The sequence below is a fragment of the Phragmites australis genome, chromosome 9 (assembly GCF_958298935.1).
Source record: "Phragmites australis chromosome 9, lpPhrAust1.1, whole genome shotgun sequence".
Classification (NCBI taxonomy): domain Eukaryota; kingdom Viridiplantae; phylum Streptophyta; class Magnoliopsida; order Poales; family Poaceae; genus Phragmites; species Phragmites australis.
Genome location: NC_084929.1, coordinates 24,367,407 through 24,382,620, shown reverse-complemented (window position 1 = coordinate 24,382,620; position 15,214 = coordinate 24,367,407). Strand labels below are relative to the sequence as shown.

The 15,214-nt window shown below is 44.0% G+C and overlaps 1 protein-coding gene across 1 annotated transcript; it reads left to right on the top strand.

Annotated features, from left to right (window-relative positions):
- The first annotated feature begins 11,615 nt into the window (after positions 1-11,615).
- LOC133928869 (uncharacterized) lies at positions 11,616-14,943 on the top strand. The gene is made up of 8 exons (XM_062375373.1): positions 11,616-12,273; positions 12,401-12,495; positions 12,711-12,814; positions 12,907-13,007; positions 13,513-13,613; positions 13,712-14,149; positions 14,255-14,386; positions 14,620-14,943. Exons 1-8 carry the CDS (start codon positions 11,989-11,991, stop codon positions 14,777-14,779), a joined length of 1,416 nt encoding a protein of 471 aa, XP_062231357.1. The 5' UTR covers positions 11,616-11,988; the 3' UTR covers positions 14,780-14,943.
- The last annotated feature ends 271 nt before the right edge of the window (positions 14,944-15,214 follow it).

Here is a 15,214-nt window from a genome sequence, read left to right as displayed (position 1 = left end):
AAGCAAAATTTCATAGTCTACATGATTCATAAAATCATCAAATTTTATCATAAGGAAAGCTAGCTTGCTTGAAATGTTTCATATCAAAACATCAAGAATAGCCTAAGATTAAAAGCTTACTCTGCACAACTACTCAACTTAGTCTAAATTCAAATCTAGCAATCGAAAATGCTAAAGACATACAAGTCAAAGCTCAACTACTATGATTATCTTACATGATACGATGCGATGCAAATGTAACAAAAATAAGATAAAGTATATACAAAGTCAACTCCCACCTCACACAATGCGATAGGGATGACACACACTAAGCTCTCCTCTCAAATAGGAAAATCTAGTAGCGTCTAGAGGCTTGGTGAAGATGTCGGTTATCTGGTGTTAGGTATCAATGTATTTCAAGTCTATGTCCCTCTTCTCATTATGGTCTCTCAGAAAGTAGAATCTCACATCTATGTGTTTGATTCTGGAGTACTAGACTGGATTATTGGTTAGGCTTATGACACTGGTGTTATCACACAAAAGTGACACACTCTTGAAATCTAACCCAAAGTCCCTCAAGGTAGCAACCATCTACAAAATCTGTGAGCAACAGCTAGCGGTAGCTACATATTCAGCTTCAGCAGTAGACAGCGCAACGTTAGACTACTTGCGAGAAGACCAATACACAAGAGAAATACCCAAGAAATGATAAGCACCAAAGGTACACTTCCTGTCAATTCTACAACCAGCAAAATCCACATCGAAAAAATCTCGAAGAGAAAGCGAAGAGGCAGCAGAAAACCAGAGTCCATACTCAGGAGTGTGCTTAAGGTATCTCAGAATGCGTCTCACCGCTTGGCGGTGAGACATCCTCTGTGAAGCTTGGAAGCGCGCGTAGAGGCAGACCACAAAGTGGATGCCCAGTCTTGTCGTCGTCAGGTATATGAGGGAGCTAATCATGCTCTTGAACTCCTGCTGGTACACACTTCGCCATATTCATCCGGATCAAGTATAGTTGAGATAGCCATCAGTGTCGTCAAGGGCTTCGCGTCACTCATGTCGAACTTCTTCACCAGCTCCTTGGTGTACTTCGTCTGGTGGACAAATGTACCCTGCTTGTATTGCTTAATTTGAAGTCTAAGGAAGAAGTTGAGCTCACCCATCGTCAAAATCTCAAACACCCTGCTCATAGTTTCTGCAAACTTGGTTACTAATGTATGAGAAGAGCCACCAAAAATGATATCAACCACGTAAATCTGAACAAGTAGGAAATCTTTGCCATACCTAAGAGTGAATAAAGTTTTATCAACCGACCCCATAATATACCCATGCTCTAACAAGAAATACCTAAGCCTATCATACCAAGCTTTGGGCGCTTTCTTAAGCCCATACAAAGCTTTTTGAAGCTTGTATACTCTGTGATGGTACTTAGGGTGCTCAAATCCTGGGGGTTGCTTGACATAGACATCTTCCTGTATGAAACCATTTAGAAAAGCACTCTTGACATCTATTTGATACAGCTTGAAACCCTGGGATACCGCAAGTACTAGGAGGATCCTAATGGCTTCTAGCCTAGCTACCGGTCTAAAGATCTCTCTAAAGTCTATCCCCTCAATTTGAGTGAAACCCTGAGCCAGTAGTCTAGCCTTGTTTCTCACTATAGACCCATTCTCCCCTATTTGTTTTTTAAAACTCATTTTGTGCTTATGGTGTGAACATTAGGGAGTGGCTCTACAAGGACTCAAACTTGGTTTCCCTCAAAATTTTCAAGCTCTTCTTGCATGACATTGACCCAATTTAAATCAGGTAATGCATGTCCAACATCATAGGGCGCAAAGGAAGCAACGAATGCATAATCAGTAAAATGAGCATGAGAAGCAGATTTGAACCTCGTTACCCTCTCATTGATGTCACCAATCATCGTCTGTGGAGGGTGTCGCCACTAAATATGTTGAGGAGCCTCACGCCTTGAGAGAACCTCCACCTCAAACATTGCTGGTGCAGGCTCGAGAGCAGTTAAAGTGGAAGTAGAGCCTGCAAGACCCTTTGCTAGAGTAGAAGAAGCAGGAGCTAGCTCTGAAGTAGGTATGGTCGAGGAAAGTAGTGGATCATCCTCGTCATCACCAAGAGCTGGAAGGTCACAATCTACAAAGATGCTCTCGCTCATCTCCTGATCACCTATACACTTAAAGATAGAACTAGCATAGGGGGTTAACTCATCAAAAGTCACATCACATGATTCCATGATGGTGTTAGTGTTAAGATTGTAAGCCATGTAAGCATGACTATGAAGAGAATACTCCAAGAAAATGGCATCAAAAGAGCGTGACTCAAACTTGTCAAGTTACCACGCTTTAGGATGAAGCACCACCAACCAAAAAATCTCAAATGTGAAACTTTATGTTTCCTCTCAAAGCGCAATTCAAAAGAAGTCAAATTCAAGATCGAGCGCAAGAAAATCCAATTTGAGATGTAGCACGCTGTGCCATCAGCCCAAAACTTCCTAGGAATCCTATGCTCATCTAACATCATCCTAGCCATCTGCACCAAAGTCCTGTTATTTCTTTCAACCATGTTATTCTACTGAGAAACGCGTGAGGCAGAAAATTGATGCTTAATGCCATATTCAGGGCACAAAGCATCAAAGAGATAGTTCTTGAACTTGGTGCCATTATCACTGCGAATTACTTTCAATGAACATAGGAGTTCTTTGAATAATCTCACAGCTAAGTTCCGAAAGTGTGAGAACACTTCATCTTTGCTTACAAGAAACAAGACCCAAGAGTAGCGAGAGTGATCATCAACAATAACAAGTACATACCACTTCCCTCTTGCCGAAAGAACCCAGGAAGGACCAATAGTGTCTATATGGAGAAGTTATCCCGATCATTCAGTCATCACCAGATTGACTAGTGGTTGGGAAGCGGTAACCATCTGGCCATACTGACAAGGATCATAAATAAGGTTCTTCTCAAACTTGAGATTGGGCAATCCTTGGATCAAGCCTAGTGCACTTAAACTAGTAAGCAAATCAAGGTCATGTGCCCTAATCTCCTATGCCACATCTAAAGGTCAAAAAAAGGTTGATCAAGTAAACACTGAGAAGAAACAGAAACCTTAGAAAAATCAGCTCCAAAAACTCTCCCAGCTCAAGAAATCTTGCAAATCAAAGTGCCAGAAGAATCAAGAACTCGAGAAGTATCATGCTTGAAGCGCACTTTCAAGTCCTCATCTAGCAACTGAGATACAGAAAACAGGTTGTATCCTAGATGCTCAACCAAAGCCACATCTTTGAGAGTAAAACCCTCATTTACCTTTACCGTTCCTTTGGACTTCACTCTACCTTAGCTGATCATCCTCGAAAGTGATGCACTCGTGATGCTTTATCGGAGTGAGGCTAGAGAACCATGATGAATCTTCGGTCATATGGCGCGAGCAACCAGAGTCAATGAGCCACTTGTTCTCCAAGCCTCCACCTGCCACCTACATAGAAGAAGAATATAAGGTGGATGGCTCAGTACTGGCAGTTAGTCAAAAACCTTCTGGGAATCTAGTACTGGGTCATCCACCTAGAAGCAGAAATAGTAGGAGCATGCAACTCAACACCAATACGCTAGGGACGAGTACCACAATGGGGAACACATGGTCCGCTAAAGTGCTGGGACTCAAAGCCTCTTACACATGGACTAAAACCATATGATTCATGGTAAAATCCATGCCAAGCAACGCCTCTAGAAAGACTAAAAAGCACTAGAGACTCGTAGGTAGGAGCGAGAAAAAGGCTCATATACACCAATAGAGGGGTGGTACATGTCCCGGGTACTCTACTCTCATCTCTCCTAAGGTGAAAGCAAAACCCAACCAAGAGACCCTTTCTCTGACAGTAGGTGCTATGGGAAAGTCTCTTGAGAGGTCGACTGCCGATCACTCTAGGCTCTCTCATAGGGGCTCTCACCTTAGGTTGTGGAGCCTTCTTGGGCTGTGGTGCAGATTTCTTCTTGATAGGTTATGATGTGGGTTTCTTTTTGATGGGTGGTGGTGTAGCAGCAATCTTGGACTTTTCAGCTTCTAGGATAGTAGGTGTGGTGAACATAGTCTTACTCTCCCTATTGTAAGCTACCCTCTCAAAACCCAACCCAAGAGCCAAACCCACCTTGTCAACACACATCTTGGTCTTGACCAATATCAAATTTATTTTTCTCTTGCCCTCTGAGCACTTCTCCAGTAGAGAAAGTAGGTACTTATTCTTTGTCAAAAGCTTTTGAACTTGCCCTCTAACCTAGCTAAGCTTGTCCTAAAAGACTATGCAGGTGAAATAGTTCGGCTGCATATCTTTTGAAAACCCAGCACTCTCCAATCTAGATTCTAGCTCCTTAAGGCGCTTGTCTTTTAGTTCAACATCCTTTATAAGCAAAGGGTAATTCTTGCAAACACCTAAGAGAGTAGACCTAGACTCCTCCTCGAAGAGCTTCTTCTCGGCACTCTTAAGATGACTGGCGACTTGAGCATGCATATTCTGATACTCGGCAAGTTCAACCATGATAATCAAACAACTCTCACACTCCTCAACATCAGGTCTACACCTAAGCTGGTCGACTTGAATGGAAAGCTGGTCGTAGGAAGGCAATACCTTGGAAGGATCAAGTTCGGGGTCACTATCATTGTCATTGTCATCCACCATGAAGCAGAGGCCTCTGAAGTCATTGGCCTTCTTCTTGCTCTTCACTTGCGGTTCCTCCTCCTCCGAGCTTAAAGAGGTATCAATGTCGTTGAGATCCACCATGAACGCCCTAGAAGCCGTATTGGCCGCTTTATTGGTCATTTTGTCACGGTTCTTTTTTAAGAAGGGCTTCTTGTTCTTCTTCTTATGCTTGTTGTAGTTGTGGTCAATATTCTCCTTCTTCTTAAGCTTGGGGCACTCTGTCTTGAAGTGAGTGGTTTTACCACACTCAAAACAAGCGCGAGAACCCCTCTCCTCCAGTATCTTTTGTTGTTGTAGAAGCAAGTGAACTTCTTCATACAGTGCATCCACCTGCTTCTCTGTGATAGAAACCAAAGAAGGCAAAGCAAATTCACTCTGTGAAGTGTTAGCACAAGAAAAACTATCTCCAGCCTAATTGCCACCACTAGGTCCAGAAACTAACGCCATGTTCTGAGATAAGGGGTTTCCGAGACCGATCCGAGCCGCCTTGGCTATCTCGATGGACTTGAGCTTGCTGAAGAGTTCATCACAAGTTAACGTGTTGTAACTTGGTGACTCTTCAATGCTCAAGATCTTAACTTCCTATATTCTACAGTCAAGAGCATAGAGAAGCTCGATCGCTCTCTCGTGGCCAGAGTAGGGCAACACATCAGTGGATCTAGGGTTGCTAATAATTTTATCAAACGAGCAAATATAGCATCTAAAGAATCTGGTATTCCTGGTTGTACGTGCTCTGGCGTCTAGTTAGTGCCCTTATAAAAGACATTAAGAGTCGACCAGATCTCACGAGCAGTATGGATGTGCTAAACTTTGTCAAACTCATTACGACTCAGGCTAGTCAACAATATATTATGAGCCTTGTTGTTGGCCTCATAGTGTTCAATCTGGGCCAGAGAAGAATGAGGAACAGGAATCACATAGTTGGAGTAAACAATCTCCCATATTGCACTTTCTTGGCTTCATGTGCACCTTCCAGTACGAAAAATCTCGACCATCGAAGAATGAAATTTTCTCACTTCTCTCCATTATCACCTAAGGATCACAAAGCCGGTTAAGGTCAACAAGTGATAAAACTAGCTCTGATACCAATTGTAAGACCAAGATAGGTGACTAGAGGAGGGGTGAATAGGCGCCTTACAAATTTCTTGCAAAATAGCTAACATACTCTTTGTTCACCCAACACATCTCAAGAAGAATCACCACAAAGAGTAACACAACAGAAATTCAGGCTCAACCTAGAAGTTCTGATTCAAAAACCAAATTTGAAAATCTAACAAAAGGTGGATCTCATGGATGGAATCGAACCCTAGGTTCCATAGCAAACCAATTCATGACTCAACCCCACATAAAAAATGGATCTTTAGGAGAAACACCAAAAACTCAAAGAGATGATCACCGGGTGAAAAAAAACCTCTAAGTTGATGGATTAGAGAAAAAGAAATTTAATACCCAATTATGTACTTTTGTACACGAATTTATGCGTCTAGCAACTAGAACTTTAACTCCAACAAGATGAAAATTTTTAGCTCAAACACGAAAACAAAAATCGCAACTGAGATTGAAAACTTGCAAAAAAAAAAAAAAGGGAACCAATAGAGGAAAACTAGAAGGAGCGGAATTCAAGTATATGCAAAAACATAAACTTCATTACTCGAAGAGGTCAGCCTTATTTTGGACAAACAACAAAGATTTTTCTCTCAAAACTCATATATATTACATAGGCTAAGCACTCATCATTTCTCTCCTCTAAAACCCTAGCACTAGACTCTCAAATGAGTGGAACAAGGGGCTTAAGTGGCTAGTTTAAACTCTCTCATAATCCTACCCCTCTATTTATAGGTTTACGAAACTTGATCCCTAAGTTTCCTTGCTTGTTACTAAAATACTCCTCTCTTGTAGTACACTCCTACCTAACACAGAGGGCATTGAGGTCAATTTCTTACTCCATCCATCGAATGGTCGCAGTGCCTTCACGATTTAGCTTCACCTCGATGCAAGCTTCATGATGGTGCTACATACTTCTCTAGTCATCCCATGGTTTAGAGGCCCAACCGTGAAACCCTCTGCACGTTTCTCAAAGCGTGACCTATCACTTGCTTACACCTTAAGCAAACGGTCTGATATCGACACGTATACTCCATCATGTGATACTGATCGCCGACAAGTCTCTCCCACTCCCGATCCCTTGGGTCTCATTGTCAGTTGCACCGGTATCCCTTTCGCTTGACTTGGTCAACACGCTGTCTTCATCCTCTGTTTCATGCTTTTCTTGACCTCCACGTGTACAGCTAGGATCACTCTTAACTCTGCCTGATCTCCTTGATCATCTGGCACCAAGCACCCGCTTAGCCTCGATCGCCCGCCGGCGACCGCCAAGTTGCATCCATTACCTGCGCACCACGAGACAAGCAAACACATTTCTCCAACTCCAACTCTAGTTGGTCCATACTCAAAATGCTCAAACCAAGCTCAAGCAATCTAAAACTTGACAAACTAAATCGACAACCTTATCAATCACTTACCATATATAAACCAAGTCACATTTCAACTTGGTTTCTCAAATTGGTTGCCAAATAGAGCAATGTAAAACGTTTCTAGCTGAAACGTTTCGGAGAATCGGGGTGAATCCCTGAAACGGGTGGAGAGGTGTTTCACAAGATTCTTTCCTACTTTGCCCTTGTCGCCTGACCAGCCACTGCCTGTCCACCATGCTCATCTGCCACCCATCTGCCACGCCGCCACACTCAACCACTACCTATTCGCCACACCGCCCACTCGACTGCATGCCCGCCACCCACTTGGGAGAGAGATGAATGGATAAGGGGGAGATATTAGGGAGGGAGATAAGGAGAGATATATTATTTGCAATAAAAGAAAATCAAAATAAATATTATTTTATTATAAGAAAAGTCAAATAAAAATAAAAATAGCATATCAACAAAAGGTAAAATGATCGATTACACCACTATCCTCTTATAATCCAGACAACTAGCCAAACGATTTCCTTCGGTGGTTCTGATTCACCAGAGAAACATTTCCAGAGAGAATATGAAACCGAAATGTTTCTGCGAGAACCTGAATCCCTACCAAATGCATCCTTACTATTTGGGATTACCAGCCGCACGAGGAGTTGTGGCTACAAAACTGCAGCCATGGGAAACAACCCAAAACGAATCCCCAACCTCACACTCAAAGCAACCCCACTCTGTCCTTGGCCGCCCAATGACCCACACAATAGGTTACCAGCCAATAGTAACTTGCCATGCTGGCCCTCGGCCAGTTCCAATCCGCTGCCGCTAGGCGCCAGCCGGAATGGGTTTTTTTTAATAATACTAAAATAATGAAAAATTGTAAAAATAATATCCATTTTTAGAAAATTGTATAAGTAGTACCCTGTCGGCAAGCAAAATACCAGGCGAGAGGCCGATATGACCCTTGTCGGCATTTGGCTCGCCGACAGTAAATCATGTCAACACAATTTAAGGTCGATAGGACTTATTGGCAAGGGGGATGCTAACATGACACCTTCCTGGTGATGACAGGTTCCTATCAATGGCCCGCTTGTCGGCAGGGGCTATCGACAAGCCACACGCCGACATGGCCCTTAATTTCTGTTTTCGTAAAAAATATTTAGTTTGGAGGAGAAAATTTTCAAGAGTTAAACAATTGTTGCGTGCATGGAAAAATGAAGAGTAGTGTGCAATTAACATAAAAATAATACGGAGTAGAAGTTCTAAACACAGTCATCAACCGTAGCGATATAAATAACATAAACATAGTACGGTCTGGAAGTTCTAAACAGAATCCTCAACTGTAGCGATATAAATAACATAAAAAATAGTACATCAAGGGGCATATCCTCCTCTGGTCCTCTTGTGGAGCCCTCCTCTACCACGGCGATGGATCTAGTCCATCAGATATGACTAGGGTTCTGGTGGCTGTCTAGGGTGAGGCATAGCCACCGGGGTGGATACATCCTCCTAGGTGGGCTGCGTAGGTTGCGGAGCTTCATGCATTTGAGAAAAGCCTTAGGTGACGGGAGGCTCCATGAACCAGTCATCTGGATTGTGGTCGTAGGTTCCCAATGAAGGAGAAGTAGCAGGTATGAAGGCCTCTGACTGCAACTATGAACCTATATTTATGAATAATTTTTTAATAGCTGGAAATATGGATAGAAGAAAACAAATTGTGTTAAAACAAAATAACGTACTTGGTATTACCAAGTACGTTATTTTGTTTTACCAAGTACTTGGTATTACCAAGTACGTTATTTTGTTTTAACTCTTGCCTAAGCGCCAACCAGAAATCATTCATGCATGAGAACATGGTACCTAGTTTGGCTTATTCTTATTATACATGATCATCCTCTCCAATGGTATATAGTCATCAACTGGAATGGCTACACCTTCTATACCATCCCCATCAACACCTGTTTGAGTAGGACCCCCATGAGCACCACCTCCATAGCACTAACTCCTTGAGCACCTTCTCCTTGAGCACCCTCTCTTTGAATAGCCTTCTTGGCCCTTTCATCCTCATCCCTCAATCCCAACAGAACATACATTTGATCATTAGTCATGGTTGTTAATCTCCCTTCCTCATCAACAACTTGCTCAATCTGTAGAGTGGACCAATCAATTAAAGGAGAAAAAGATGGTGCTGCTTGTTATGCAACCATGACTGCACATGCTGCTTGTTCTGCAGCTGTTGCAGCTGAGTTCCTAGCCTCAAGCAACGACACTACATCTAAGTTCCCAGCCTCAAGCAACAACACTACATCTGATTTCCCAGCCTCAAGCAGTGATACTGCATTTGAGGAGTTACCCAACATCTCCAGAGCTAGTCTCTCAATCGAACACATTGATTCATCATCTACTCTGCCGGCGTGTTCCATAACAACCCTAGTAGAATTGGGGGGATGATGAAAAATTGAGTTAGGGTTTCATCTACTGATCAAATACCTTCAGATCCATGCAAAATCGTTAGATTGTTACCAAAAATGAGAGATTTATTCCCTTGTGTCTCTGTTTTGAGCCTTCATGTTGTCGTTGCACAGCCGAGCGCCCTCCCCGCCGCCTGCCCAGAAGGACAGCGCGCCCTTAGGCCGCCTGCCTCACTCTACCTCGGGCGACCAGCCACCCTCTCTGCGTGTCCTCAGGCCACATGTCCCATGTGCCCTCTCGTGGCCGGGGGCCCCTCCCTCTCGCCCCCACACTCCCTCTCACCGTCGGGAGCCTTCCATCATTTGCCTGCCTGTCTGTTCGATATAGAGAGGTATCTGATCGATTCAAGAGATAGAACTAAATCCAACCAAGGGCAGGATGATCATTTCATGTGTCAAAAACAAGAAAAAGAAAATGAAATAGATTAAAAGGAGAAAAAGTTCATGAAATCAAGCTACCTATTGTTTTGGGCGTCATTTTATCGAAGCCATTCTTTCAGGTGTAAATTTGTCGAAGTCACTTCTTTCGGGTGTCAAAAAGGCAATTTTCTCAGTGAGGGTACACATCGCGTGCTGTACGAGCAGTCCACCGCAGTTGAAAAAACACATAAGCATAATTAATTAAAAGCATCATAATAATATTGAAAAACATAGATTTGCATATACTTACATCGCACCGGCACCAAAGCGAACCCATCATCAGACTGTCCACTGTGTCAGGCACGTCGTACTATGTGAAACTATACAAGTCTAGTGTGTACGCCTCATATCAAGATAGTGCGGATCGACCGATGTTGAACCGCTTGAATGACAACACCATCCACAATAGTGGGCCCCTCATGATGGAACCCACAACATTTTTTCTATAATATTTTCTAACTCTATTTCGTAAACTAATTGTTTCTAAACCTTAAACCCTAATTTTTTCTACACTATTTTATAAGTCTATTTTATAAACTATTTTTTAGACTACATTTTCTAAACTATTCTACACTAGATCTACGAACAAGAAAAATAAGAATTTTTTTTACCTTCAATCCCGAAGCTTCTCCTTCCTCTTCCTCCTCCCCTCCTCCTCTCCTTTCCCTCCTCCTCATTTCCTCTCCTCCTCCTCCTTCTCTGGAATGAATAGAACAATGGGAGCAGTCTGCCCCCATGGGCGGTGTCGCACCCCTTAAAGAGGCTCATGTCGGCATATAGTTTGTCGATAGGTCACTGTCGGAAAACCACATGCTTACAAGAAGCCTGTCGCAGTAATGACTGCATAAAATGCAGTGATCCACACATATCGACAGGTGAAATGTCAATATATCCCTATCGGCATCTTGTCTGTCAAGGTACCTTATTGATATTTCGTTTGCCGATAGGATACTATTTATATAAATTTTCATTATTTTACTATTATTTTAAAAATCACCAGAGTGTCGGACCCTTGCCATTGTCATGCGTGCACCACGCACGCTAGGCTACGCCTAGCTGCTCGCACGGAAACCAAGACACCAACTACCATAGTTGTGGCGTGCCCGCCCATGCTCCTCTAGCCCGTAACGTAGCACCCGCAATTAACAAACCCCGTGTCCAAATTCACCACCGACCACCAACACAGACTCCATCACAAAACCATCGCACCGCAACGCCGATATCACAATGCCACCCTCCCCCGTTATAAATTGCAAAGCGTGTGATTGGAGGCTCCTCCCTCTTGTCCAGACCCTGCTAATTCGCGAGCGCGAGCCGGTAAACTCGCGTCCCCTTCCGACATCTCTGATCTCTCTTCCTTTTTTTGAATTTTTTTTCCTTCACATCTTTCTATTTTTGAAAACTTTTGAGATAAATTCTATCAAAACTTTTGAAAAAAAAATAGCTCAAACTTTTTAGAAAAAGACTAGCTCAAAAATTTTGAGAAAAAAGTTAATAAAAAATTTTAAAAAATTAACAGAAAAGGTTTATATCGAGACACTCTGGCTCTGTGGGCCGTCTCGTCAAACTTGACTGCTACTGCGGAACAGGATTTTCGCTCTTGTCCTCTATTCCCTATTTCCCCACCAAACTTGGCGAGAGACGACAGCGCAGCGCAGCGCAGCGCCGAGGAGCAGCGAACCCCCCGGTCCGGCGGTAGCAGCAACCGAAGAGAGCAGGAGGAGGCGGGGGACGAATTAAAAAGCGAACGCGCGTGGCGGCGGTTCAATCAGGAGGCGCGACCGATTCCGTTCGTTCCTTCGTCTCCTCCTTCTATTCCTCTTCTTGAGGCGGCAAGAAGAGGAATAGTAGGAGAGGGGAGGGGAGGGGGAACTGCGAGCAGCAAGCCGCGCGTTGACATAGGTTTGCCGCCGCCGCTTGGGTTGAGCCGGCTCGGAGGCGGAGGATGGCGAGGTTCATCCTAAGCCTGATGGAGCTCGCGATCAGCGCGGCGGTGCACATGCTCTTCGGCTTCTACGTCTTCAGCACGGCCGTAGCTGCGGACATCTCGCAGGCGGCCGCGGCGTCCGGGTCCCTCCTGCTGCTGCGGCGCCCTGCCCCCGCGGAGGGGCTCGTCGACGTCGCCGGGGCGGGGGAGGACGACGAGCGGAGGGGCGCCGCGCCCGTCGTGCTCGACGGCTCGCCGCCGCCCATCGTCCTCGTCCACGGCATCTTCGGCTTCGGCAAGGGGGTACGATACGAACTCTCGGGTCTGGGCTTCTGGGCAGGGTGGGTGAGTCGTGAGTGTTCCGTGAAATGCCGCGGCGGCAGCGCGCTCATGTGTTTTTCCCTTTTTGCGCCTTGATTTCTGCGTGCAGAGGCTCGGGGGGCTGTCCTACTTCGCCGGCGCCGAAAAGAAGGACGACCGCGTGCTCGTGCCGGATTTGGGGTCGCTCACCAGCATCCATGACAGGTGGGTGGGTGAGAAAAGTGGCATACTTCTCTTTCTCTGATCATAATACAAAAACTGCTGAATATTTCCGTTTGGTAGTTGCCCACTGCTTTAGCTTCTTTAATCACCGTAAATTATGTTGCTTATGATTTGGTATCTCTTGGTACTAGTGAAGAAGAAAGGTTATGCATTATGTATTGTATTCGCTGGAAATTTGATTGTTCTTGGCACTGCAGGGCGCGCGAGCTGTTCTACTACCTGAAGGGAGGGCAGGTGGACTACGGCAAGGAGCACAGCAAGGCTTTCGGCCACGCCCAGTTCGGGAGAATCTATCACACAGGTAGAGATTCTGAAGTGCAGGAAACATTGTCATCGTCTTACATAATTTGTTTGGGTTCAGAGTTCTTAAATCCTGGTTCTAACTGGGCGCAGGGCACTATCCGGTGTGGGATGAGCAAAACCCGGTGCACTTTGTCGGGCACTCAGCCGGCACGCAGGTTGTGAGGGTGCTGCATCAGATGCTTGCCGACAAGGTACACACGCAAGAGGTTTCCGATTTTACTCATAACTGATCTTTGTTGGTGGTAGCAGAATGTGCTCATGCTTATCATGTGCTTTCAGAGGGATGGTTCTTGTGACTAGGAGTACATGTTTAGTGCACCCAAATTAGGATCACCTTGCTTCAGTTTTGGTTAATTTGGGCCCCCTGCTAAAGCGCTGTTGTAGGAATGATCCGAGAATCTGTTTTTAGTATGGCCAAAATCCGTTCTTAGTCCGCCTTCTTATTTTAAACTTTGTGATTCTGCAGTGCACTTTTGCCACTGAACTGAGATTTGGTGTTTGATTACACGCCTCTTTCTTGGTTTTACGCATGTGGCAGGCTTTTCTTGCTTGTTGCATGCCTGAGCCGGCAGTTTGGTGGCATGCTGTGGTGTTACAAAACATGTTAACTTTAGTATTTTGTGCATATATAATTCTCTTTTTTTTTTTGCGAATGTGGATATATAGTTCTAACACATACTGTGATACCACTCCCAGGCTTTCCCTGGTCATGATACTTCTGAAGACTGGGTTCTGAGCCTTACCTCCTTGTCGGGTGCGCTTAATGGAACCACGAGAACTTACTATGACGGCATGCTGTAAGTGTTGCTGAAACTCATTCAGATAAAACGATTAATGTACTTTCCATCTTGTTGTCTGCCTCCTTACTCTTTTTATTCTTTTATGTTATTTTCAGGGCTGAAGATGGGAGGTCCATGAAATCTATCTGTCTTCTTCAGCTCTGCCGGCTTGGAGTTATTATCTACGATTGGCTGGACATTCCTTGGCTGAAGAATTACTACAATTTTGGTTTTGACCATTATGAGATGTCACGGAGGAAAGTAGGCTTTTCGGGTCTAATTGATCTGCTGCTGGGGCACACTGGACCATTTAACAGCGGTGATTGGATTCTACCTGACCTCACAATCCAGGGATCTCTAAAACTTAACTCTACACTGAGGACCTTTCCCAATACATTCTACTTCAGTTATGCTACAAAAAGAACAAGAAAGCTATTTGGAATTACAGTGCCTTCAAGCGTCCTTGGGATCCACCCAATGCTCTTTCTCAGAGTCCTCCAGATGTGTATGTGGCGGCACCCTCAAAACGCTCCTCTGCCTTACAAAGGATACAGGTGAATTTTCTGCTCTAAAGCCAAAATACATTCACCTTTTTTTTATAAAAAAACTTTGTGATCAATATTTGGCATGTCTTTAATCTGGTTGCTGATGATAAGCAGGGATGAAGATTGGGAAGACAATGATGGGGCTTTGAACACAATCTCCATGACGCACCCGTGCATTCCTATAGAGCATCCAAACCGTTTTGTAGTCAATGATTCTGACTTCTATCCTTTGCAACCTGGGATATGGTTAGTGCTACGTTTCAGAATATTGCTTCAACTTATAAGTTGCTTGGTAAAATAGCTATCTTTCTTGCTTATTTCATCAGAAGCACACCTATTGTGTGCATTTGTTCTCTTCACAGTATTTAGCAAGTTTGACACTAAATTCAATTGGTCAACTGTCAGGCTTTGAAGTGATTTTTTCATACGTTTATCATGCATCACGAATGGAAAGATAATTGCTCCATTGCTTTATGCAGGTATTACAAGATTATTGAAGCTGATCACATTCTTTTCATCATAAATCGGGAGAGAGCTGGAGTGCAGTTTGATTTGCTATACGATGGCATTTTCCAGCGCTGCAGAAAGTATGCATTTAGGAAGAGCCCACTTACTGTAGCAAACGAAACGAGCCAATAGCAGATTAAACCGAAAGCAAAGTATTTCTAGGTAGTAGAGAGGAAGAAACAAGGAGGCACAGTGTTTTCTTTCGCTTCTCTTTCACCTCTGGCCACCATGTAGATGTCAATTCAAACATGTAAACTGTAAATTACAGTTCTGATTTGATGAGTATTGCATACCTGGCCTCTCCGAGTACTTGCCTTCTTGGAAATGGGGTTCGTGGAGACTGGGAGCTTGCATCCTTCCTCGTCAGATACTCCGACTGCCATATTAACGCTTCGCCAACCTGACAGTTCAGTATGAAGGGGTTTGCTTTCGAGTGTTGGTTCTCCATAGAATGAACATGAGACAATGGTGATCAAGGGCAGCAATTAATTATGGCCTGAAGGTGGTTATGATAGGTTCTCGTATATGTTGAAAAAGTGACTTTAACATATTGAGGGTTGCATGGAT